The 27,162-nt window shown below is 35.7% G+C and overlaps 1 protein-coding gene across 10 annotated transcripts in view; it reads left to right on the plus strand.

Annotated features, from left to right (window-relative positions):
• Positions 1-27,162, plus strand: part of PARD3B (par-3 family cell polarity regulator beta) — a 901,201-nt gene that overhangs the window by 713,825 nt on the left and 160,214 nt on the right. For all 10 annotated transcript variants that reach the window (XR_005649078.1, XM_039844925.1, XM_039844928.1 and 7 more), the window contains one exon: positions 9,232-9,342. Coding sequence is in view for 9 of the 10 variants with exons in the window: in XM_039844925.1 (XP_039700859.1) it covers positions 9,232-9,342 (111 nt within the window). In the remaining variant the exon portion in view is untranslated. The remainder of the gene's footprint in view (positions 1-9,231; positions 9,343-27,162) is intronic.

Genomic DNA, 27,162 nt, shown 5'->3' on the forward strand with positions numbered 1-27,162 from the left:
CTCTACTCCTCCCTACCCCCCAAATCCGTGCTCCATCCCATCTTGACTAAAGATAAATTTGCCACACAAGTTTTGTTTAGTAAAAATGTTATGCACATCAAAAACAAAAAAAAAATAAAAAATAAATGTGAGTTCCAGTGAATCGTAACATCCCAGAAATTAACCCCCAACAATTCTCCCTTATTCAAAATTGCTTTTTCTTCTATAGAAAAATGAAAGTTGAGAGCTTCCACCTTTTAAGAACAGTTTCAAACTTAGTATCACTTATTAAGAATCAATATAATAACTCTTTTCTATTGTTTAAGGTTCTGTAACCAGCTTTATCTTGCATTAATTATTTTGCTTCTTTTGTATTTGTACGATAAATGCTTGACAAAAAAAAAAAAGCCACAAGATTCTTATGGCATAATGGAAAAGTTTCCCACCTCCAGAAAAAAAAAAAATTCTGTGTTCTCATTGTCTTCTTAGGGAAGATTTTACATCTTAAAAAGAAGAGGAAGATTTTTTTTTAAAGCCCAAGTTATACTTTATGTGACATGCAGAAGGTTTAGAAAATATAGAACATAAAAGATCACTACGTGAGCCATAGAGGGTTAATACTGTGTGTTCTTAATTTTAAATTTCAGATAAATATGATTTCAGCTTTGATCCTACATGGACTAATTCTTTTGTCACTCAACTAATTAATTCAGTATGCTAGAGAAAAGATGCTAATTTGGGCATCAAAGAAGTGATAATTTTTTTTTTGTTTAATCAGAGTTATAAAGATAAGTTTTACTCCCATTAGACCGGTCTGGAGCTCAATCATTTTTTTCTTATTTAGTGCAGATGAATTCCAGAGAAAATGTGTCATTTCTCTTAACTTCTGAAGATAGAGCAGTAATATCCAGGATTCCCTTTAAAATGGTCCTTTGAATAGTCACTGTACCCACCCCCCGCAAGAATCATTTCTCAATATTGTCCTTTTGTTCTTTACACATAACAAATTAAGCACCATCTTCTATTTTATTCTGACAATGGATTTTATATGAATTATACATGTTAATTTGTGCTATTGGAATATAAGTTGTATTTAACATTACTAGTTACAGGTTTCCACAGAACTTTTGGTTAGTTCTCCCCGGATTTAATTTTGTTGCCATGAGTTAGTTTTTCCCTTCCCAGGCAGTTTGCTGAAATGACCCCACCTGCCAGTGAGAGAACCTCCAAGTTATTTCCTGCAGGGTGTACATTTCCTTCTGCAGGATGAATCTGTGGTCAAATGGAGAAGAGCCTCAGCAGGTTGAGCACAGGAAGGCCCTGGCAGTTCGGGAAACTCCCATAGCTGGTAGAAAAGAAGTTTAGACATGAGATGTGATTTGGTCTCAGAACACTCTTTCCCTTCCTAGTTTTTGGGTTTCCAGACATAGGAGGTAGAGAAAAAGGAAGAAAAGAGGAAGAAAGGGATGCTGTGGGCACACAAAGGAAAAGGGAACAACTGGCCGTTGGCTGAAGTCTGAATTCTAGCCACGCGATTTGTTCGAATCAGTTTTAGGGTTTTATGTACAGGCCTTCAGCTGTGCCTATGCTCTCAAGCAGCCTTCAGAGATGCTCAAAGATCCACTTAAAAGTAATAAAAGGAAGAAGCCGCATATTCTGCTGCTTTGAAATAAGTAAACGTTTAATAAAAATAAAACCCTTTCTAACTATTAAGAAAACATAAAAATGCAAAAAGATATATTTCTTTAATGCTCCTGTTAAATATATTTCCCAGAAATCATAAGCATTTAGTCTAAATCACTAAGGCTCTTGCCTACAATGTCTCAAAGCCGGTGAGAGTATATGAAAGCAATTAATCAAAGTTCACTGTGTTCCTGAAGAGTATTTCTTCTTCTGGAAAGCAGAGGGATAGAATAACTTAACACCCAGTGTGGTAGTGACAGTTAATAAGCTTTTTATAGTCCCTGTGTGGATCTGAAAATCATATCTTATTAGTATCTTTATCTTTCTTGCTCACTCATTCACGCTTATTTTCGTTTAATTTTAATTTCTTGCCTTACTTTCATATTTTTTTTCCTCTTTTTCCTAACAGAGTGCTGCTTTAATAATCTTAGAGTAGAGTTTTTATTTGCTACCAAAACAAAACAAAACAAAACAAAACCTCAGCAAAAGTAACTGCCCAGTGGCTAATAAATCCCTTAACTGATCCTTACGAGTCAGCCTTCCAGAGGCCCTGTTTGCTTGTTTATTTGTTTGTTTTTGGAAGATGGCTTATTGGTGATATGCATTTTGCTTTACTTTACTTTCTGGACCCTCTAGAATTATTTTTAATGTATCCGGTATTTCCAGATTCATTGTGTTTTCTACCTAGCTCCTCAGTCGGGGAAAGCAAATTAGCTCAAGGATCCCCAGCAGCTGATGTGGGCCAGAGGGGGGCCTAAGACTACCCAAGCAGGTGTTTTATCCTCTTAGGCAGAAATCTTAGAATGTTATTGGACCTCCCTGCTTTTCAATCCTAAAAACAAACATCAACACATTTGAGATCTGAAGATTTCTTTCTTGGAAATGAGTTGCCATGGCCACCAGTTTGGGAGTCACATTTTGGAATGAGCAACAGCCCAAGGGAGAGTAGGTAGCAGTTTAAGGATGGGTGGGAAGGTCGGCCTCAAAGGAAGCAGTGAATAAAGGTATCAGTACGAATAAACATTGTTGTTTTTATACAGTTTGCCTTCATCTCGTAAACATGTAAACATACCCCAAATAAATATCTAAGCAATATGCCATAAATTAAAATTTTAATTAGAAATCTTATTTTTAGGGCTTCAACTGCTTGCCCTGTTAGAGTTAACAGGAAAGAATTTTAATATGAGGTTTTTTTTAGTTGCTAAAAAGCATCAACTCAAGTTTCTGCTTATGAACACGTCCTATAAAACAAATCCCTACCTCCTTTTGCATGCCATGGAGTAGACTTAAACAGAGTCTAAAATATAACACTTCTGTTATAGAAAGCATACTGAGTTTTATAGAATTTTACCTCCCTCCCGAAAAATCACAGGCATTCACCACAGCAATCATACATACCGTGGAAGGCTAAAAATAAAATTGAAGATTTTTCTTTCTTAATCAAGATTGATTTACAACAATCACAAATCTGTTCATTTTTCTATCAATAATATTAGCATAAAAGGCAATGCCCTTAGGTACCCCCCGAAGGGGGGAAACTCTAATTGGTCAATTTTCACTGAATTTTTATCAGATTCATTAACTCTCAAGAATAGTGGGAACCATCGGAGGTAAACAAGTAAAGACCTTTGTGACATACATTTCAGAGAGAAGCAATAGCTGAAGTGCATGAAACCATATGAGATTACAGTACATGGAAATTAATTTCGTCAGCATATGCATATGCTAATTTAGAACCCAATTTAGAATACATCACACAACAGAAACCTTTTATGGGTGAATTTCAGAATAAACTATGGAAATACAGTCAAAGGTCGGTCAACTTCTCTACCCCCATATTTTGCTTGAGCTATATCAAACTATATAATTTATTAAATGATAAAACAATATCATATGTAGTTTGTAACTCAGCTAGTTAAGGGGACAATGAACCATTATCAAGTCCAAAAAATATTATGACTCTTAGGTGTGTGCATTTTGCATCTGACATCATTTTGTAGACTTCCAAGTTCAGTATTAATGGTGACTGGATCTTTTAGTCTTTTCTACATAAATCATTGTTACCTAAATATATTCCCTGATTAGAGAAGGAGAAATACATTCTGTTTCAAACTTTCAGCTCCCCTTGAATTCATAGCTCCCCACTAACTTGGAGTAAGAGTGTCTGAACTTTTTCTTTGAACAGCCTCTTAGTCCTCTTAAGCCATTGCTCAGGATTGCTTTCATACAGTATGTCCTAAGTGAAAGAAAAGTGGATGCTAATTGCTGTATAAACTGCCCAATGGGATCTAGAAGGAAAATTGTAGACAGACAGCACTTAGCAGAATTAAGAACTGAATTAAATGAGAGACTAGATATAGAAAAAGCCAGAGACAGAGCTATACATATTGTGAATTTGGATCATTTGTCAGTATGCATGGGAATTGCGAAGGATTTGAAAGTCATCATTACCTAGAAAACTCAAGGAAAGAAATGGAAATAGAGGAAAATATTTGCTGAGAAATTAGAGGGAAACTACTGAAAATTTTACTAAAATCTCTATCATATGGAAAACGATAGGATGCCAGGGGCTTATTTAGTTAGTTGGATTAAAGAGTTAGATATTTACGTGACAGTTGATGTTGTTAATTCTATGTACATAACCCATGTGATGTGTAATGGCTGTTCAGTAAATTACTGAGTGAATGAATAAGCCATTATTGAATTCAGTTTCCCAGATAGCTGTTTAGTCCTCCTGCCTAGGCAAAATCATAACATAAGCAAGGTCCGTTTGGGGTATTTTTCTATCGGCCTTTCTGAGATTCTCTTCCACCTCGTGTATTCTATTTCCTTTGATTTCTTAATTTATACCAAGAAATCTCACTTTCTGGGTAGAAACCATTTCTCTTATATATGTCATACCATGTTATCTGTTAAGTTAATTACCTAGAAACTCTTTTACTTCCCCTTTATCAACTGTGTAAACAAACTAGTTTCCTTTCCTAGCTGCTGCTTTTTCTGAGTTTCCTCCTGTCCATCCTAAGGCCAGTCTCTCTAGGGGTTCTGTGGATCTCTGTCCTCTTCCCTTACCAAGAACTTTATTCTCCTATACCAGGATACATAGTAGCATTATTCACAGTAGCTAAAAGGTGGACACACCCAAATCTCCATCAGCAGATGAACGGATAAACAAATATGGTACGTACATACAATGGAATGTTATTCAGCCTTTAAAAAGAAGGAAATTCTGATATAAGCTATAACATAGATGAAACTTGAAGACATTACACTAAATAAGCCAGACACCAAAGAACAAATATTATATGATTCTACTTATATGAAGTACCAAGACTAGTCAAATTCAGACAGAAAGCAGAATAGTGATTACCAGAAGCTAGGGAGAGGGGAATGAGAAGTTACTGTTTAGTGGTACAGAATTTATTTGGGATGATGAAAATATTCTGGAGGTTGATGGTTACACAACAATGTGAATGTACTTAACGCCACTGAACTATATCCTTAAAAATGATTAAAATAGTAAATTTTATGTTATTTATATTTTACCGCACTTAAATAACTTTATTCTCTTTTCTCTTCCATCTCTAACCTCTCATACTCTGTGGCATCTCTTCCTCTCAGCAAACAAAAGTCTTTCAGTATCAGCCAAATTGAAAACCTCCTTCTTCAACATCTCTCCCTGCCTCTAGCTACCATCCTACCAGCCAGACTTCTTGAAATGATTGTACACACACACACAGACACACACTTTTGCATTTACCTGCCATTCACTCCTGAGATCACTCCCACCTGGCTTCTGCTCACACCACACCACCGCACCACTGAACCTTCCCAAGTTGAATGCTTTCAAATTGCCAAAACTAACGGACTCTTCAGTCCTCACCTCACTGGACTTCTCAACTGTATTCCCATCTGTTGACCATGTCTTCCTCCTACAGTACAGTATCTCTTTGGATATCATATAGTGCACGCTCCTGAGTTTCTTCCTGTTTTTCTGACTGTTCTTTTTCTGTCTCTCTTGTGTACCCTCCACCCACTCCTACTATCCAGCCTTTAAATGTTATAATTCCTCAGAACTTTGTCCTGGTCCTTGTCCCACCCATTGGGATTTTCTAAAGTCATACTTAAAATAACCATATTTAAAAGTTAACTTGATTCCTCTTCCCTCGACTATCTTCTCTTTTCAGCAGCCACTTCTCTGGTCTAAGCCACCATCATCTTTCACCCACACCCCTGCAGACATCCCCAATCAGCTTTACTGCTTTTACTTGCTAATTTTCACTTCAGCAACCGGGATAGTCTTTTAAAATGTACATCACTTTGTACACCTCTGCTTAAAATGACTTGGTTTTTCCTCTAACAATTGTTTAAATCTCCAAAAATCCTTACTTAGCTTCTCTGTTCCTTGGATTACGAAGGGATGACCTACTTTCAGACCAAATGCCCATCTTCTCTCAGACCTCACTCCACGGTCCTTGCCCTCCTTGCTATCCGAATCGTGAGCCAGCATCCCCTCTGCTGTCTGTGCTTCGGCTCTTCTGACCTTCTTTCACTGCTTGGAATGCACCACACCTTCCCCATCTCATGTCCTCTGCATGTGCTGATTCCTCCACTAACAAGGTTTATTTCCTGTCTTTGCTTGTCAGAACCTCTCACCTTTATAGTCTCAGTTCGTGTCATGTCTTCATTGAATACTTCCCCAACCATCTGATGTCTTCGTATTGTCTCTCCTAACACCCTTCACAGCACTTTCACAACCTACAATTACATACATATATTTACTTGGTTGGTAACTGTATCCTCTATTAGAATGTAAATTCCATGAGGGTAGTGTCTGGTTTTGTATCCCAACAGAGTATCAACCTACACTAAGTGCTTATGACAATTTCTGACACAGAAGAGATACCTAATAAATATTTTAAAACAAATGCATGAACAAAAGAAGAAAGCTAGCAAGCTGGTTTTCCATGAAGCCTTTTTATATAACCTTTCTATAGCAATGAGCAGGGACAGGTGTTTTGAGCAAACTTATAATTCATGAAAATCTAAATTTACGTAAAGGGTATGTTGAAAGGTGATTTTTCCACTCTACAAAAAGATCCATCATAAAATTCTTTAAACAATTCTTCCCAGGTACATGGAACGTAAGGTTTCATTGATTAAAACCATATGTTTGCACAGAATTCTTCAGGAAAATATCTTTTATATAAAGCAAGGTTGACCTATAAGCAATTTCCTTAAGGCACCTAGCCCAGAATGGCCAACTCTCAAATTTCCTAGGTAATAGATAATGGGAGACCTGGAATGCAGTGGATATTTGAAACCCTAGAATGCAAAGCAGTAATTTCAGCCATTTGGGATCCTCATAACTTTTCTCACAAAAATAGCTAATGGGAAGATGAATCAATGTATTTGAACCTCCTCAGTTCCTCTTTCTGTAGGTCAGTGAAAGTAAAAATGGCTGTGAAATGATCCCCAAAGAGGCTACTATGGAAAGGAGAATAAAGGCTTGTAAAATTCACCAAATTGATGATGCTTTTCTCCCAACTTCCCCCACCACCACCGATAATTAGGTTGTCTGCTTGCAAAACTGGAAACAAGAATTGTGTATTAATAAATAACATGCAGTTAACTTCCTTGGGTCTTAATTTTCTCAGCTCAGCAATGTGAGAATCCTTCTAAAAATTATTGTTTTATAATTCTGTTCTTGAACCTACTCAGACTTTACAAAATAAGGTAATTTGTGGCTGTTCTCTGTTTAATGAAATAAATTTATCAGCTATTTCTGTCATTCTTATTAGAAACTTTAATAAATGATTATGAACTTCTCATCAAAACATTTATAATATTTGTAGATTTGGTTAACTTGACTATTATTGATGATTCATGCTAAAAAGAAAATGCTTTCCAGAGTTTACTTAACAACTAACCTTTTCATTATCAGACGTATTCCACTATGATGGAAGTGTAGCAAGCTACCCTTGAACTGTAGTTACAAGTGAAATATTATAGCTGCAGAGAGGAAAAACACTTTATTGGTTGTGGTAATAAAGATCAAGCTAGACCAGGGTATAGGTCAGTTTTACTCATCAAAAATAAAACTATTATCTCAGAAAATCCAAAACTTCCAAATTTAGAAGAAAATATTTGGAACATGGGGAAAAAACAATCCTAATATCTATAGAGTTCTTGGCAACATTTTCACCCTTGGCAACTTCCCAAAGCATTAGCCTACCCTCATTTCCCACAATTTTTATTTTTTGCCTACATATTACCATATTTGTTGACATTTTGAGGGAAAATTATTTCTCTAAGTCTTGTACTAAAGTATTAGCTTCTTATGTAAAGGATTTTAGAGTAATAATGTTGATCCCTAAGACTCTTCTGCATAGGTCTAAAAAGCTAAAAAATGTATACATGGAAACACTCATTATTTAGATACCTCCTGCTTTGTAGTTTAAAGAGAGATCTTGAATCTATCAGCAAATTCAACTTTATATTTGAAAGTTAATGTTCCTATATTTTGTCTGTATTTTTTCTCTCTTATTTACATCTATAAATGATAGCAGGTCATTTTTCATTGAGAAAGAGGAATAGATTAAGAAAAGAAGGCAGGAAAGAAAAAGAAAAAAAAAAAAGGCTGAGGATGATGGAGTTAAAGCCTTGATCAACCAAGATCTCAAAAAAAAAAAAAAAATTGCAGTGTAAGCAAAGCCGATGGAGAGGTGGCACTGGGAAGAAAGTTCATGAAAGAAGATTTGTTAGTTGGAATTGTAAATTGAAAAATATGCAGAATCGCTCAGACTGGGAGAGGTTTCTGAGGAAAGCAAGATACTGTCTGCATTCTGATAACAGGAATGTAGATATTAGCAGTGATGTCTTCCATGTAAGTGATACTGAGAGCTGCCATTTGACTAACAACCTGCTTTGAATTGAAACACAATCCAGAAAGAAACAAATATTTCCCCATCTTTATGAAATTCTGAGAATGTGCCATGAAAGAAAGAACGCAGTGTAAAGAGGCCACCCAAGTTCTACATCCAGCCCACTTCCGAACTTGTTGGGTAGTCTTGGTCAAGCCTAAGGCCTCTCAGAGCTTTCAGTTCTTCATTTACAATATGAGGATATTGAACTAGGTGCTCAGTAAGGTCCCTTGCAGCATGCTCATTATATAATCCCATGAGTTTAACCTTAAATGTCAATGCCACTTGGAGGTCTGGAGGCCTGTTTAGAATGTCAGTCAGTTTTTAGTTATATATTAATGATAACTCTCCAGTTATTTAATCTCTGCTGAATTAATGATTAGAAGTTTTTAATCTTTGATCACAGAATTTTGTGCATGCTGCACAGTTGATATCAGCGAAAAGAAGGAGGGATAGAAGGAAGAGAATTCAGTAACTATTTTACATTTCTGCTTCCAATGCCTTGTTTTCCTTCCATTTTATGCAAAATGATCTTGTATTACTCAGAATAAAGAATAATGGTTTAATAAGTTTATCTCGTAAATATCTTAAATTTACCACAGAAAGAATATAATTATTGTTCACAACCATCTTCTTCATGTTTCACTAGATTTGGAAAGAAGAAAGATGATAAGGGTGGAAAGGCTGAGCAGAAAGGTCCTCTAAAGCATGGTGGCCTGAGAGAAGAGGAGCTGGAGAAAATGAAAGAGGAACGTGAAAGGTGAGCAAAAACGCCGAGCCCCTAATTTTTCGAGACCATGGTCTGTATTTAATTTGGTTATTGCATCAATCAACTGGAGAAATTTTAAGAACCATAAAGGTTGACGCAAAAGTAAAAGTACCTGTTATAAAAGGAAACTGTCTTAGGTGATTTTTATTATATATTGAGAAGAAATTAACTTTGTGTTTTTATTGTATCAGTACTTATAATTTCATAATATGGTACCCTTCGTTTTGACTATATCGATGCATATTTTTCCTATGGTTTAAATGATCAGTTTTTATATATATATATAAAATGGTCATTTTGATTGTTTAGAACTATCAAATTTCCATAGTCTGTTTCTAATTTTTGTCAAGCCGTTGTATGCTTTCTTAATTTTATTCTGCTAAATCCATTTGGGTACTGTAATTTGAGTATATGTCCTTCATTTTTAAAAAGCCAGTGTCTTTTATTAGGCTATCAGCAAGTTGCAAAGGATGTTGCCCATCTGTTAAAGGGCTGGTTCCATTTACTGAAATAATGACAGTTTGCAAGGGCTGAATTCTCTTGTTTGAGGAGCTTGATGTTCCCATTTGGACAAGAAGTCTTTCACATTTCTGTGCCGTTAACTCTGGCACTTATCCCAAGTAGATGTGTAAATATCTGATTTTGAAACATGTAGTTGAATATTCATATTTCTGCTGAAAATTCTTCACCTTTACAATTAAATGAGGCTTGGAGAAAAACTGAGATTATAACAAAACTAGCATATAATTTTAAGTATTTGATTCTGACCTCATGTATGAAGTCAGATTTTCCAAGTTTTCACTTGCTTATTAGTAAATAACAATGGTTCTTTTAGTTTTTAAAGAGTTTTTCATACATATTTTACTACTCTAGTAGGTGTCCTAAGAAAATCAACTTATTCATTGTGTTTTCTAGCACAGAGCAGACCGAGTATCTACTGTTAACCTTTGACCCCTATCTTGTAGTCTATTCCAATTGAGAAGGTTAACTTTATCAATAGCAAGAAAAAAAACCTATTTAGTCTTTTCTCATTTTTGAGAGGTTGATAAGCTCAATCCCAGGGTCAGTGGAGCAGTTAAAAGAAAATCAAGTGCTTTCAATTGTTGTTGACTATTCACCTGACAGCTACCTCAAAGACAAGATGAATTCTCCATTATAGCCCAAGATTCGTAATCCTGTAATGTAAAATGTAATTCAGGCTGAGACTTTAATGCACATATTGGCAATGCACATATGAGTCCACATCATAGATCTTTGCTGCTCCCCTGGCTTCACTTACTAAGGGACAACATCTTATGCTTCATCTTCGAGAAACTGAGCTGTTTGCTAGAATGCAGACTTCACATTTTTTAGTGGCTCAGTATTTTCTTGGGACTGGGGAGGGGGTGATTCCTAGTAGCCAGGGAACTGTGTGCCAGCTAGAAAATTGATAACCCATAAAATAAGGTGGGTTGTCTTTAAGCAAGAGTTCATTTCCTTTCTGGTTTTGCCTTTAGGAAGCAGGTGCCTGAGGGAATTTTGTGCTTAAAGCAGGGCTGTAAATTTGCCTCAGCTGGCTATATAGGCTTCAGATCCAATTTTTTAAAAAATATGTCTGGTCAAAATATTGAAAGAACTATACTGTTACCCTCCACTTAGGCCACTTCCCACACACATGAACACATAAAACACATCTGATATGGGTTTTCTAGAGACAACATTGTCTCAATCACGTTTGAGGGGAAGAGGTTGGAGGAGTTGATTTTACAGTGGGGCGCTATAGAATTAATGACCAAGGGCATTTCAACAGCTGAGGGCCATAGAGGGTGGAAGTGGAGGCTGAACATTTGGCATTGCTCCCAAACCCGAGTCCCCTTTCTTGGCTCTCCATTATCCATAGGAAACCAATTCACAACTCTTAAAGAACTCAGTGAGTATATCACTCTTCATGGCATGTCCATGGAAATAAAATAGAATAAAATAAGAAATAGTGCATAAAAGTTCACAAAGTTGTCTTTTTTTCTAACACATTTGGAATTTATTTCCTTAAAATTATTTAAGCCATCCTATTGCTTACTTGTTTTACATAGATAAAATAGTTTTTCATTATCAACATATTCCTTTTCCAAGGGATTTAAAGCACTTAAAAATATACTGTACAGTCCTGAGACCAGCTTGTACCAGCCTGTGAGAGACAATTTTTAAGCTTTTAAGAATTTTGTGAGCTGAAGTTCGTTAAACCATTGGTAGCTTGAAAGTGGTTATAGTGAGAGTATTTACTCCACAGAAATTGGCAAATGCAGTAAGTTAGGTTTGTTTTTGCAAACAGCCAGTTTACCAAGACACCACTGAGGGTCTATTTCAACCCTATTTAGTATATAACCAGGAACAAATTATCAAAAATAGAGGCAAAAAAAAAAAAAAAACTCATCCAAATCAAACCACATGACTTCTTATAGCTGTGTTCTTCAAAGTGTGGTTCATGGACCACCTGCATCGGAATCAATCACTTGGGGAGCTTATTAAAAGTAAGGATTCCTATATCCCGCACCCAACTTACAGGATGAAAATCTTGGCAGTCAGAGTCCAGGATATCTGTTTAATAGGTAAGCCCAATGTGATTCTTCCACATCTAAAGTCTGAGACCCACTGCCTTGAAGGAACAGGATTTGACTGGAACATCAGATTAAACTATTCTTATTCTATGATAAATGATACACAGATTCTTTTTTCCCCAAGAGGATTGAACAACCCAGTCTAAAACTATTGTCACCTTTCCTGTATGTCCTCAATGAAGCATCCTACCTTACTGGCAACTATTTTGCAAACACAAGAATCCTTGCCAGGGCTCACTCACTTAAGGGCACATGGATCACTGTCCCCCAGCTTTGCCCATGCACAAAAGAAAACGTACAGAAACAGTAAATTCAAAAGAAAATTTGGGAAACATAAAGTATAAAGAAGATTTTTAAAATCATGTACAATTCCATCATAATTCCATAACCACTATTAGTATTTTCATAATCTTTTCACTATGTATATATTTTCTTTGAAAACTTGATATCCTACTGTATATATAATATCTTACCTTTTCTTAACATTATATTGTGAGCATTTGCTCATGTCATAATGTTTTGAAAATGTCATGTTAATGACTGCCTAATATTCTTTGAAATCAATATACCATAACTTATTTATCTTCCATTGTCAAACATATAGTGTTTCTATTCTTCACTGTTCCAAGTACTAATACCTTTATGAGCATCTAGGTATAAAATTTTTTATAGATTACCTCTTAAATCATGTAATTCCTGTTTGAAGACTCAATTTTCTTGTAATTGTTTTACTTAAGGGTTAATCTAACTTCAACTCTAAATTTTAGGATTATATCATCCCTCTTCATTCCTCTCATTATTTTTATTACAATTTCCTTATCTCATTTTTATCTATATATCTAATTTCCAATATGGGACTGTTTGGATTCTATATATGAATATCTTTTTCACGACTAAAGCTATGAAAAGGTCAAAAAGCTGTAATTGGCTCATTGAATTACTAGATTAGATTGGAGGATTGCAGAGTCCAGAATAGTGATTCTCATTGGCGGGGAGGGGGAGGGGCGGGGGTGCAGTTTTGCCCCTGAAGGAACATTTGGCTATATCTAGAGACATTTTTGATTGTCACAACTTTGCGGGGTGAGAGGTACGAAAGGAGTTACTACTTTCATGTACTGGATAGAGGCCAGAGAGGTGGCTAAATACCCTATAATGCACAAGACAGTCACCATCCCCCCAACACTGAGTTATCCGACTCAAACTGTCAATAGCGTGGAGATTGAAAACCCCTATTCTTACCCCTGAACTTCGCAAAGAGTAAGGTAACTCTCCTGGACATTAAAATTGTGTTGTCTCGTGGTATCCTGTGGATAACACAGAGAAATGTGCTCCAGATGTCATAACTCCAGAGGGATTATTAGTTATTTGAGAAACCATACCCCAAGATTGCTTATAAATATTCCATCAATATAATTTAGCAAGAAAAATTTTTCCTCAAAAATTTATTTTTAATTCTGGCCAGCTGAGCATTGGCACTGATGGTGCCTGTTGATCACACTGTGATTGCCAAGAAGCTGCAGGCGTTGATAATGTGTCTGATGACAGAATCATCTGGAACAATGGGTTGAATCAAACATAAAAAAACTTAATAGGAATAAATGTAAAAGTCTTACTTTTAGGTCCAAAAATGAACTGTACAAACAGGATGTGGAAGGTTTGACTTAATAATGAATACATGAAAATTTTTCCTGATGGTTTTAGTTGAGGGTAAGTTTAGCCTGAGTCAATATGAGGATGTGCCTGCCAAAAACTTAATCTAGTCCAAGGCTACAGGCCTGGCAGTTCATGTACAAAATGAAGGAAGGAACAATAATTCCAGTTTTACACTACTCAAATCACACCTGGAATATCCTGTGCCTCTCTCACATGCAAAGAATGGCAGCACTAAATCTAGGTTTTTCAAAAATGCTGAAGGACTTGCAAATGCATAGTCTGCAGAACTGCAGAGTTAAGATTGAGTTATTTTCACGTGATAGAACTTTCACACGGAAGAGAAATTAGACCTATTTTATACCATCCATTCTGTTTTGTTCTATTCTCTTTATTCATTCATTCATTCATTCTCTTAAAGATATTAATGACGAATTATTTTAAGAGAGGTAGCCTTCAGCTTAATAGAAAGGAAAACATCCTGACAATTAGAATGTCTCATGAAGCAGTAAGTTTGTTGACACTGGAAATGTCTAATAAAAAGCTGATTGAGAAAGGATTAGAGTATCAAAAAAGTACTGGACTAAGTTGGAGTTTTATACACTTCAGTCATTGATAGAATACCTTGTCTTATTTATATTATATATATTCAAATAAGTAAAATATATAAATGCAAAATCATGTAAGTTAATGTAGTTAAATGCATTAAGCCACATATCATCAAAAATTACCTTGTGTATCATTGATGCGTTTGTTTTTAGATGGTCTCTATGGTATTTCCAAGATCTCATGGTTTGAAAAATATGTAAACATCTAAGTATAGAAGCATCGACTTTGAATTTCCTAGCGCGGCCTTTCTTGAACTTGCCATGGCACTGGTTCATGGAATCATATGTGCTATTCTTATTTGAGTGTATAAGCCCAAGTTTCTTGCTCACAATTGTGCCTTAGGAGTTTTTTTGGTCTCATATTTGATTTCCTAAGGTGATCATGTGTCCCTTCCTGACACATTGCAGTGAAGCCCTGTTTTAAATAAACTCATTTTTTCATGCTTCAGTGAGATTGGCATAATAAAACATTGATTTCAAATGCCTATATCCATTGCTAGAATAATGAATTCAATATTATAGTCAAAGATTATTTCTCCTAGAATTTTTATCAAGTTAAATTAGCAGTTTCCAACATTTAGATTATGTAAATTAGTATGGTGAGCTGAAAGCAAGACATTATCTTAACCAGTCAGTAAACATATTTTTTTTTTAGTTCTAAGACTGTAACTTAAATTTGCAACCTTCTGCAAAGTGTGAAATTCACCAGATTCTTGGACCTATTCAGTACCTAACTACATGCATGTTGTATTCGTATTGTTAATACCTTCTCAAAAGTCAGGTGGCAATTGGGTACAGAAAATATGTTCCCCTCATTAATTTAAGATTATTGTACTGAGGGTAAAAATCTCCATTGACACCAAAGGCTGTCCTTCATTAAAGTCCCATATTACTGACCCTGAAATAAAATTTCGCTGAATGAAATGTCTTCCTAAAATAGGAGGATGAGGTTAATAACACGAATTTGCACTGCAGGATCTTCTATTACGCTTATACCATATCAGAGTTTATTTTGCAAGGGAGCTCATTTACTGTGTTAATGAAACATTGTTTTTGTAGATCTTATTAGAATGTTAGTAGGATAAATGAGGAGATGAGGGGGAAAGAGGCAACCTCTCCAGCTCCAGGATTGAGAAGTATGAAAAACATATGGCTCTTGTTTTTAACAACTGGCCTGAACGGAATGCCTAAGTGAGAGTGAAGCTAAGATTTAGGAAAGTTAATCGGTTTCAGTGTCTGAATTCAAGGTTCTTAGTTTTCTTTCCTTTTAGGAAGCCTTCCAAGAACTGCAGAGGCTTCTCCCTTGCCTTATCAACTGAGCTGCTTGTGGCCTGTTCCCTTAGTTTAAATCAATACATGTGTTTTTGATATTTGGCAAACCAAGATTTAATTATGCAGCTGCAAGTTCCCCATATAAACTAAATGCATCTTAGAGAAATAAAAACATTCAGAAACGATTTATAGTTTGAGAATACAAGTGGGTGAAAATCTATTCCCAACCTCTCAGCATTTTATTTAATTATGGGAGATTTTTATGTTACTGGAAATCGAAATGAAAACCAGAGTAAGGCTAGAGTTTATACATTTGTTCGTACTGAAAAATGACGATGCTCGTTGTATTCTAAGAATGAAAATGAAAGTATTATATTCTGAGTTGATATTTTAGTTGTAACCTACATAAGTATTACCCTCCTAAATACGTACAGCAACCAATGAATTCATAGGATTTTTGTCATTATTTTATACTAAAAAGGATGCATATTTTATTAACCGTTTTCCCATTTGCCCAGAGAATACTCGCCGGCAGCACTAGCAGCTGCCACGTTTACCCCAAGAAAACTCACAGATTATAGTTTTAACCTTACCCCAAAAGTTTGCCATGTACCGTCTCATTTTTATTATTATTTTCGCATCGCTCTAGTATAGCGATAGTCTTTGGAAACAAATGACATCATTCTATTTATAGCATTCTGTTTTTAGTAGTGGTATTTCCATTTACAAAATATAGTTATTCTCAATCACTGAAAATGTCAAATCTTAGAAAACGTAGCATTCCTCCGCATGATGTAAAATGAACGCTGGCAGCGAGCTGCACCTTTTTTTTTCTAAATGGGAAAAGGGTTTTAAAGAAACCAGAAGGTTGATCTCTTTATTATGCCAAGATACTCTCTATAATTAATTATTTACTGAACTTAAACTTTGGCATTATTTAAACTGTTGAAAACACCCGTGTTTTGGCATGATTACATCAAATGATTAATTCAGCATGGTTTTGCTCCTCACTGAATATCCCTGTCTTTTGCAGTAGAATTTGCTAGGTCCTGTGGTGTGGGCAACATAAAATGTTGGAATGCTTCCCAGTTTTAATAGTCCCAATTTATTATTACCACTGAACCCTGATCAGATCATAGACTGGATTAGATTCCAGTTTTTCAAAATACCCCAATTTATGGCTTCTCTAGAAGAACCCTGATAAAAATGTGTATTTGAATAAGGCTTTGGTTGGCTAAAAGAGATCCAGTTAATTACTTTTAGATTCTGATTAGATCATCACTGCACGGAAGTTATGAAAAATATTGCTGGACGATGTTTCTCAGGACAAGGTCAGGTTCTCATTTTATGCTGACAGAAAGAAGCGATCAGATTTCTGTTTTCCATAGTACCAACCATCTCGTGAATGAAAAGAGATTTGCCATATCTCAATGATTACTACTGATGCTTGTGTTAGGGTAAGGATAGCCTCCTTTCCTAGAATAAGAATTAAAAACAGAAAGGAGTGGGGGGACCGTGTGCACACACAAGAGCACAAACACCCCACCATCCCTCATTCAGGGGCCATCTTTCAAGACTTACCTCTTATTTAGAGGGATGAGGGAGTGAAACAGAGGGAGATGCTGGTGGCTTTAATATCTGTATATCTATTTATTTGATCTTTGTAACACCTATCTTCTCAATAATGCTTGCGATCACCGAAAAATTTGGCGCATTACTATATTTCTATAGACAAGAGATGGGAACACCTACACGCTAATGCTATGCCAGCATTTTCTATGAGCCAAAATCCTTTTATGGAACTTGAATCAATGTTAGAAGTGCTGTATTAGCAACTACTTGTCACCCAAGCTGGATTAATACATAAAATGAATCACTTGACTGGCATGCTCTCCAATAGTCATTTAGACAGTCTCCTAAGATTAAAGTACACCAGCTCTTTAAAAAGTGTTTTAAGAGGATACTCATATTCAAATACCCTGGAGTGACATATTATATAATTGTATTCAATTATAGTGCAGTTCAAATACATTCTGAAAAGGAATTATACTATTCTACCTAGAGTGATCCCACAGAAATGTATAGATACCTGATCTGATTTTTTTAAAAAATGGAAAGAAGTTCTAAATTTTATTGATCTCGATATTTGATTTTTATACACACATAAAAATGTATTCAACATAATATATTCAACATAATCAATAAAATTTGGTCATTCACTGGATTTTATGCCAGTCAGAGATACAGATATATTTAGGTTCGTGGAGGTTACCTACAGCACTGGTAGAATTTGAAGAGTACTTTCTATGAAAGCTTTAAGTATCTAGGTAGAAGGCCATTTGGTGACTAGAATTTGAGAATGAGAGTCCACCGCTCATTTTATCAATTGTTTTCATGTCTTCGCATAAACCGCTTTTGAGGATTTATTCTTAAATCCCTCTTTTTATTACCATGAAATGAAATGGTAATAATAATATTTTAAGGCCTCAGTTTTATACATTTTGATTGGATAAAATGTTTTTTAACTGCTAAGTTCCTTCAGAGAAAATAAAATTGAAAATAAATGTTAAGCAAATTCAGAATATTTACTGAGGACTAGTTTGGGGCTGGGCAGTGTATAAGTAAACTTAATTTGTTAAAAGTGCTCCAGAAATGTGGGCAAATGAAACTTTTATAAATCAAGTGGTAGTTTATAGAATTGTTAAATGAAGGTGAGAACCTTCACTTCTTATCTGGATGTGAGCTGTGTTGTAGGCTGCTTGGCAAAGCTTCCACGACAACACATCCACTCTGCAGGCCAAGATTAGTTATAGTTCACATAGGTCAACAAATCCTGCAATTTGAAAGGATGGTCAACCTATTGTCTTCCAGAATCTACTTTTTTGCCCCCCTCACATTCTTTATATAGAAATCCCAACCTAGTCTTGTGATTTACAAACACGAAACTTGGAATGTTTTTTATTTTATTTTTTTCAAATTTCCTGGGCACTTTTTTGTAATAGTGGTCTTCCGTAGTGGGAGTGATATGTTCCTCCCACCCCAGGGCCTCATTTGACAATGTCTGAAGACTTTTTTAGTTGGCCCAGTAGGAGGCAGGTGTTACTGAAATCTAGAAGGTAAAAAACAAGGATGTTCCTCACCATCTCACAATGCATAGGACAGGCCTCACGAGAAAGAATTACCCAGCTCTAAATGTCATTTGTGCCAAGGTTAAGAAATCCTATTTTAGATAAATAGATAATTAGATAATGTAGATACACATGTACAGATATAGGCAGAAATGTGCTATGGAGACTCAATACCTCTGTGATTGGACCTAAGGGTGTATATTTTAAAATCATTGTTCTTTATAACTATGATTGCGATCTACAGGCTTAGGTGGTGGCCCAGGGGAGGCACATGGCCAGGTGGAACAATTATAAGACCCAGGAGTGGATCAAAACTGGGTTAAAGACCTGACTCTGTGTGAACACACTACACTCTCAAACTACTTACCTGCTTTAAGCCACTGTGTTCTAATCTGTTAAATGAGAAGTCCGTCTTTTCGACTGTTGCGAAAAGTAATATTTATGAAGCAAACATCTGGTTCACTCTAGGTGCTCAGTGTTATTTTCTGTCCGGCTCTGGGGATTAAAGACCCCAGATAATCCATTCAGTAGCATTTGGGAGCTCAGAATGCTCTGAGACACACCATCTGTGAAAATTGCTGAGTTGGACACTGTCATGATAAAGAAGGCCAACTGGAATGCATACTCTGCCCAGCTGGGAATCATGCCAGATACTTCCATTCAAGAAGCTTCTCCTCATTTCTTATTGATCACTGGTTAGAAGCTGCTCCTCGTAGTGAGCTTGGCATGAGATGGCCGCATAGTAGCAGGGGAAGAGCTGGCTGCAGTCAGAGCTGGGCAGCCATGGAAACAAATTTAGGGAGGAGGGGCACAAGTGGCATGAGTGAGTGTTAGCCTCTCCAAGTCCACAGGGTGTGTGACTGCAGAAAACACTTGTAACCACAGTCATTAAATTCACAAAATCCTCACTTTGCATTTTTGTTATATGCATCACATTAAGGGATGCGGGTAACTCTGGCCTGCTAATATTTAGAATCTAATCTATGGTGGAAATGGAACAAACCTGTCCTTTTCTTCCCTGTTCATGCTGTCCCATATGCCTATTCTTGCTCTGTAGTTTAATTGCTTAATAACTTTACATGCATCTGAATTGACTTCAGATTGATGTCCAAAGGAACCTGACCCCTTTCCCAGGCTCTAATTCCTGCCTCCTCCTGCTTTGTGTCCTTTGTTTGATTTTAGTATTTAGAGTTAAAGAGATTGAAGTGGTTTGGGCTATCGCACTAAAGTCTACTTTTCCAAGAGGTCACTTAAAAGAGGCTTTAAAAAACTAGTAATAACAATTGGCTGTGTGGATGGAAACTATAAGTATTCATGTTCTTGGAGGATCTTAACAAATAAATAATAATTTGTGAAATCATGATTTATTGAAGTAGAGGTTGCTAAATATTACAGTTTAGTAAAGAGTGAGTCCGTAAATAATAGCTTTGATCAGCCTTTCCCCTCTCTAGAACTTTTAATGGCTTCTGTTGCCTACTGTATGTACTCTGGCATAATGTCTGACAATAGCCTAGCTTTCTAATTATAATTTTCACTTTTGTACAAGATAACCTGTATACTCCAGCCACTCTGGAATGGTCATTCTTTTTGAGGTTACCATAGCATTTTCCGATCTCTGTGCCATTCCTAATACTGTTTTCCTTGCCTGGCACACCCTCCTTCTGATGCAGCACTGGGCAAATTCCCCTGAGTGTCCCTGCACTCAGAGAAATGGGTTCTTGACTGAGCGCAAGAATTCAAGCACACGCCAGGGTTAGAGTCAAAAGGAAAGTTTATTAAAGAAAAGGTAACACTCCATAGACAGAGCGTGGTCTCCTCTCAGAGAGGGAGAGTAAGAGAGCCTGAGAGAGACTCAGAGGGACAGAGACAATAGAGGGACAGAGAAAAAGACAGTGAGAGGAACCCAGAATGTTTAGGGAATTCAGTTTATATATCCTTCTTAGTTTCTGTGAATTACAGTTTAAAGACTTTGTTTACCCATTTTCCTTTGATGGTATGGGTATACAGTGTGAAAGGATAAGCCTGTGTAGCAAGAAAGGAATGGATAGTTAGCAAGAAAAGCCTGCTGGCAGTTCTCAGCCAGGTTCCAGTGGTTTTAGCAGTAGGGAATGAACGATTGTGTTTATTTTGTGTAGGCTTTGACAAAAACTCTTTTCCTGTTTTCTCCTTCACCATGTGGATAAATGGTTTGTTAGCAATCCCAGCAGGAATCTTCCTGTAGGTTTCCTCTTGGTCTGGCAGGAGGGCTGATCAGCACATTGCAGTCTCTGAATATAGCTTGATTTAACATTTAGTTCTCTTGCCTCTTCCCTGCATTACTTCTGCCTAAGCTGGTCTAAATCAACAGCGATCCGGTAAAACCTCACATCTTACAGTATTATACATTCCCAACTAACCTAAGTAGGAAGAAAATTCTTCCACTAAATAACCTGACTCAAGTCACTTAATTTTGCTATCTTCAGTTTGTTAAACTACAAAATAGGTATATAAACATTGTGGCATAATAATATTGTTGTGAGGATTAAATGAGATACCGAAGTGAAGGATTCAGAATGCCAGCCATAGAGATGTTTAATAAATGGTGAATTTACCATTTTTTTAAGAGACAGTGTTTATTTGAAAGAGAATGAGCATTAAAATAAATGTTGGATGCAAAGTGTGACTCTTCTCTGCACCGGCTGTGCAAGCGTGCTTGTTTTGCTCAAAACTCGTGAGCCTCAGCTTGCTCATTTGAAAAATCTTTTCAAAAAAGAGAAATAATATCTAGCCTTCAGAGTTCCTGTGAAATTTATGTAAGTTGAAATAATTAAACCATCTAGAGCAGTTTTTGGTACATGGTAGACACACATTGTTATTATTATTGTTATTTGCCGCACTGAATTTTAGATGTTCGAGATTACAGGCATACCTTCTTTACTAGCCTCTAATTTCCTTGAGGAAAGGATGACATTATAATCATTTTTTTTTTTAATTTTTCTCGGCATCTAATACATTTCATAGAATAGGCACTCAAGCAGTTTTTGAGTAATGAATGAATGAATGAATGAATGAAAATATATATGACTGATGTATTCATTTATTTTTCAAATGAATAATTACTAGAATGGCACCAAGAGACAGAATAGGCAAAATCAATTGTTAACAAAGCTATATAGTTTAGAAAAATAAGACTTTTCCTTGTGTTGTGTAATGGTGTCAGGAAGCATGAGGTCATTCATAACTGGCCGTAGAACAGTAGAAATGGATCATCGAAGCATAGTGGCCAGCCATCAGGACCATCAACACTTGTTTTCCTGTCACTGAACAAGACCCTGAGAGACAAGACTTTAAAGTGAATGAAATTCATCTACTTCACAAACAAATGGAAATGCTATGGGCCTAGAGAGCTGTTGTTCTTCTTCTTCCTTCCTTTCTTTCTTTCTTTCTTTATTTTTAATTGGACTTTTGCCCCCATTCCTTTTCCGTTGGCTTAAACTTAACCAGCTGAATTTATTTTTAAGCACCATTTATTTCATCCTCTTAAAATGAAAGACTTGCCTTTTATTCAATGAAAGATAGGGAAAACTGAATTTTATTGTATAAATGAGACCTACTGTCCTTGGTTTATTCCTCATCAAGGGAGGATCTTTTTTTGTGCTGCATGTTGAGATGATTCAATCAGATTTCACAGTGCAGATTATATTTCGGGGGGCAAGCATAAAAAACTGTAATGGAAATGGAGAATCATAAAAATGGCAGCAGCCATTTGTAGTATACCAGATGCCATAGAGCTGCTCTCTGAGGGAGGCGATGCTACTAAAATCCTAGTCCATAATTCGGATCCACTTTACCATTAAATCACAGTTTTTATCTTATAATATAATTTCTTATTATATACACTCTTGTAATTTCATGTCTTCTTGTCTAGATCCTAATTCTCTTGAGTCATAGATCGTAACTTCTATTTGTTTCATTTCCTTACATCTCAGTAGAGAGAAGATATTTGGTAAAGTCCTGGTTGACTTAAAACTATAAAGTAATATATTTTATTTAAAATAAGTTACTTATGTAATTTAAAAATTTGAGAAACTCCTAATAATCAGTGAGAAAATAATTAATAACTATATTTTAAAATAGATTACCTAAAATTCTTGCCTATTTTTGTAAGTACAGGATTCTGCTTAAAAATTCTCCTGATTATAATAGTAAGCACCAGTTTTAAAAAATAAACAACAAATGAGTAGACAAGGAGTTGCTTAGACAAATCACTTTTTAAAAAATAATAGTGAATTCTATTACTGACAGTATCAACAGCTAATTAAAAATTCTATTAGTGAAGATGTAGAAGGTGGCACATTTCCAATTCAGATCGACACAGAGGACATAGAGATAATTGATATTTGTTCAATAATCCTAAAATGTTTCACAGTCTCTAATAGTAGCTGTGACAGCCAGAGAAAGTTTCAAGTGCTTAAAAAATATATATTCTAGGCACTTAATGATATTTTCAGATCAAATAATGTATCTTTGCAAAAAAGTATAATGTTTTAGCTGAATGAGCATCAAAGAATATTTTAGTGGGTTGACTTTGTTTAAGGAAAAATCACTAAGTCAAAAAAATGCATAGTGTGATTCATATGTTTTTAATCTGGTTATAGTGGATGTAATAAAGTCAAAAGAGAATAATTTACTAGTTAGACTTAAATTTCAGAGCTGTATTTTGTAACAGTCATGTAAATGAATGCCTATTGAAAAAAAATCTGCAATGACCATCAAATATTCCACTTTGGAAAAACAAGATCACAGCTTTAACAAAATGCTTTTGTATTATAGTTGGCTGCTTTTGACATTATTAAACCCAAATTAATTACGTTGCTATATTTTTTTACACAGCATATTAAAAACTTGGTGTAGGAATTTTTCTAGTTTTTAACAATCTGTTCTATCCCCAATAATTATAGATTTACTTTGTCAATTTCAAAGGATGGACAAGTAAGGCCTAACAGAGGAAGGCATTAAATGAAACAAGAACATTTTGCAAAATGTTAAGAAATAGGCAGTCAGTTCTTAAGGAAGCATAATTCTTCTTTTCACCAACAAACAAAAATTCAAAGCCAAGAAAACTGACATGATGCTAAAATATGTATATGACTTAAGATAAAAATGGCTACCTAATATCAGTGACCAAATCAAATGAGAAATATTCAGAGGAAATAAATATACTGTATTGGAGCTAGTCATGAAACCCTCATTGATCAATCTGAAATTACCTCCTTCAGACATCAATTCTTATCCTTCACACTACCATTGTTCATATAAGCTTGGCTCTGCCTAAGTTCAAATAATTTTTTTAAATGTGACACAATAAACCAATATGGGGTGTGAACCAAAATGGGAATTTAAGTTATCAAAGATAAAGTTAGAGATTTTGATTCTAAGCAGGAGAGGAGGAACACATTTCGCGAAAAGCATGCCAATTAAGAATGAAAAATGGAGAAAGATCTCCAAATATCACAAATTAAAAATAAAAATGTATAGTATATTTTTACAACTTTTCTGGAGCATTTGAAAACATACGACACTATATAGACATGTTTACAATTCTATTTACACATTCATTTTTGTATTGCCTTGTAATCAGATGACATACGAAAGGCGTTTTTTCGTCTAACAGAATATGAGAAGCAGTTCCAGGCATAAACTAACTGAGGAGTGATTAAGTTTTATTTTATTACTTTGTGGCATCAGAGGACATCTTTCTAGTATTAGGAGAGCTTAGCTGGCTCAAAGTTTTACCACTTGTGGGAATATCTGTATTGCTGTAACCCTGCACAAAGTTTTGTGTGTGTCTGCATGTGTGTGTGTGTGTCTATCTGTCTGTCTGTCAGTCAATCTGTCTTTGTGAGATTGATAGTTACATAGATAGATAATATGCATATAGTTTTAATAGTGCCTGGTACTACACCTCTTAGTCCCTTCTGGAGCATTTAATAACCATTCCTTGACTGAATATAAAAGTAGCCGTTTTCAAGTTTAAATCAATTATTACGCAGCATCCGTTTACATACTATATAAAAAGATACTCATGAAGAGAATTGGGTACTTAGAGGAAGGGGGAGGTGTTGAAAAGAAAGAGAGAAATGGTTGTGTGGAGGAGAGTGGAACACACTGTGGGGAAGCCAACACCCCCTCTTCCACACTTCACCCCTGAAATGCCAGGGAAGACCTGTGTCTGCAGGTGAACAGAAGTAGATTTGTTCATTTTGTTCAGTGACTACAGCAGGTTGGCTCAGAAGGTTAAGGGAACAAGCTAATAAGGTTGATACTGTATAAACTATACCCCTTTTATTGGTAGAGGAAAAGGTGGCATGTTCCATTCCACACATAATTTATTGAGTGTGTCTCTTTGTACCTTTTCTTTATAGCCCTCCAGCCTAATCTTCACCTGCTGGAACCTTCCTTGAAGGATCAGCCCAGGTTCCTTTACCTTTCATTGAAGTGCAGAAATGTCTCTGTACCTGTTCTGTTTAACAGTCATAGGTACCACTGAGTCAGGAAGTATGCTAGACCCTGGCCTTCTGTAGGGGCCCTCAATTGATGTTTATTGAGTCCCACTTGTGCATTTTAAACCCTAACAAGCATGTTTCTTTCTAACAGGAAGTACTTGTTTGGATAAACCATTGCTAACCTTCACCATCTTATACTTGCTTTCTTCTTTTCTCTCTTTTTTTTTTTTTTATTTTTCACATTTCTCATATGAAAGGTCACCTTTAGTGGGTCACTTCTGTCGAATAGTTCCCAATCTCAGTTCTAAAAGCACAAGAGAAAGGTTTGTATTTTGATAAATATTAATGTTTTCAATCATCTGGGAAGCTGACAATCCATTTTATATCCCCGAATTTTTTTCCTTGGGATACGCCATCATATCTTTGAATCTGAAGTTAAATTTTTGTTATATGAAATTTTCTCACTTAGAGGATTTGAGTAGATACTTTCTGCTATGACTCATTTTTGACTTTTTAATTATTTTTGGCCCATATTCTTTAATAATTCAGCAAACATTAATTGAGGAGCTAGGCACTTAGGGAAAATAGCAAGATGAGTAAAATGCAACCTAGTCCCTGCCCTCAACAAGTTCATGATTAAGAGAGAGGAGAGAGACCAATATACAACTAATTACAATAAAGTTAAACTATGATAAATATTGTAATAGGCTACAAACATGCTACACAATAGCAGAGAAGACAGCCATGAATAAATAGTGTTATAGCTGGGACAATAGAACAGACCTTCTTTATCATTCAGTATTTCTAGACAATTGGAATGAAATCATTAAAATCAATTATAAAGTACAACTTAACTGAGAAGCAAATCAAAAGAGACTTTTAAAACTTTAAATTCTTAATCCCATCAATAATATATGGTATTTTTGCTGCTAACTAGAGAGGAATTTAAGACTCAGGAAAACTTTTCTTTTGAAATCTAAGGGGTTTTCCAAGCAATCGGGGTACTTTTTATTATAGTTTCTTTCTCTAAAGCTGACAGAGAAGACAATTGAAAAGTTTAGGGCAAAACTTTCTGGGAAAATAGCAGTTAGTTGAGTCAGACAGATAATTTCAGTTTCCAGTTGTTTGGTGAAAGTTTTGCCAAAATATTTCTGTTGATTTGTGGGTTACAAACTGTTTGTATATAGGTCTATGTACTACGTAGATATGATAATACAGCACTGTATTCAAAAAAGGTAGAACAAATTGAACTTTTATTATAGTTTGAAAAACTGAAAAAAACTAACAAGGGTGACCAAAAGGCCATTTTTTCCCTTTTTGTCTTAAATTTTGACATAGGTATGACAGACTCGGGCTGCCTAAAAATTAGTAATTATACCAAAACTTCATTAATCTGAACTCAACTACCAGATTTTATTTTTAAAAATCTGTTCAGCAAGTTTATTTAGAGAAAGTTAAAGGATTAGGATATTTTAGAAAGATTTACAACCAACAGATTCAAACTAGAAGCATTTGCTGCTTTGTCGTCAATCAAGCTGACAGTTTAATTAGCCATAACACCCCAGCCCCTGAACATTTGACCAGTCCAGGTTATATAGCATTTATTAAAAGTATCTACCTAGGTTCCGAGTAGAACTATGAAGGAGTTCTACTCGGAACCTAGGTAGATACTTTTACCTAGTGCACACACAGTACCAGTTGTGTGTGCACGTGAAGGTTACTTAAGGATCTGTCCTCTCTGCTACTTCCTCCATCACCTATGTCAAACATGAAGGATTGTTATTATTATTATTGCTAACAATCGTTGTTATCTACGTGCCAGCCACACTCTTCTAATAGCTTTAGTTATATTGTTAAGTCATTAGGCTTCTTCCTTTGAGGTAGGTGCTATTATATTTCTCATTTTACAGGTGACAAGTTAAATAAATTTGCCCATGGTCACAAAATTAGAACATGACAGAGATCAGTTTCAAACCCGGACTGTCTGGCTCCTTAAACCATCCTGCGTCTCCATTTCTGAAACAGCCAAGTGTTAGCATATCAATCAGCAGCTACAGGGCTGCTTCAGTGGAAC

The sequence above is a fragment of the Pteropus medius genome, unplaced genomic scaffold, assembly GCF_902729225.1.
Source record: "Pteropus medius unplaced genomic scaffold, Ma_sr-lr_union100, whole genome shotgun sequence".
Classification (NCBI taxonomy): Eukaryota; Metazoa; Chordata; class Mammalia; order Chiroptera; family Pteropodidae; genus Pteropus; species Pteropus medius.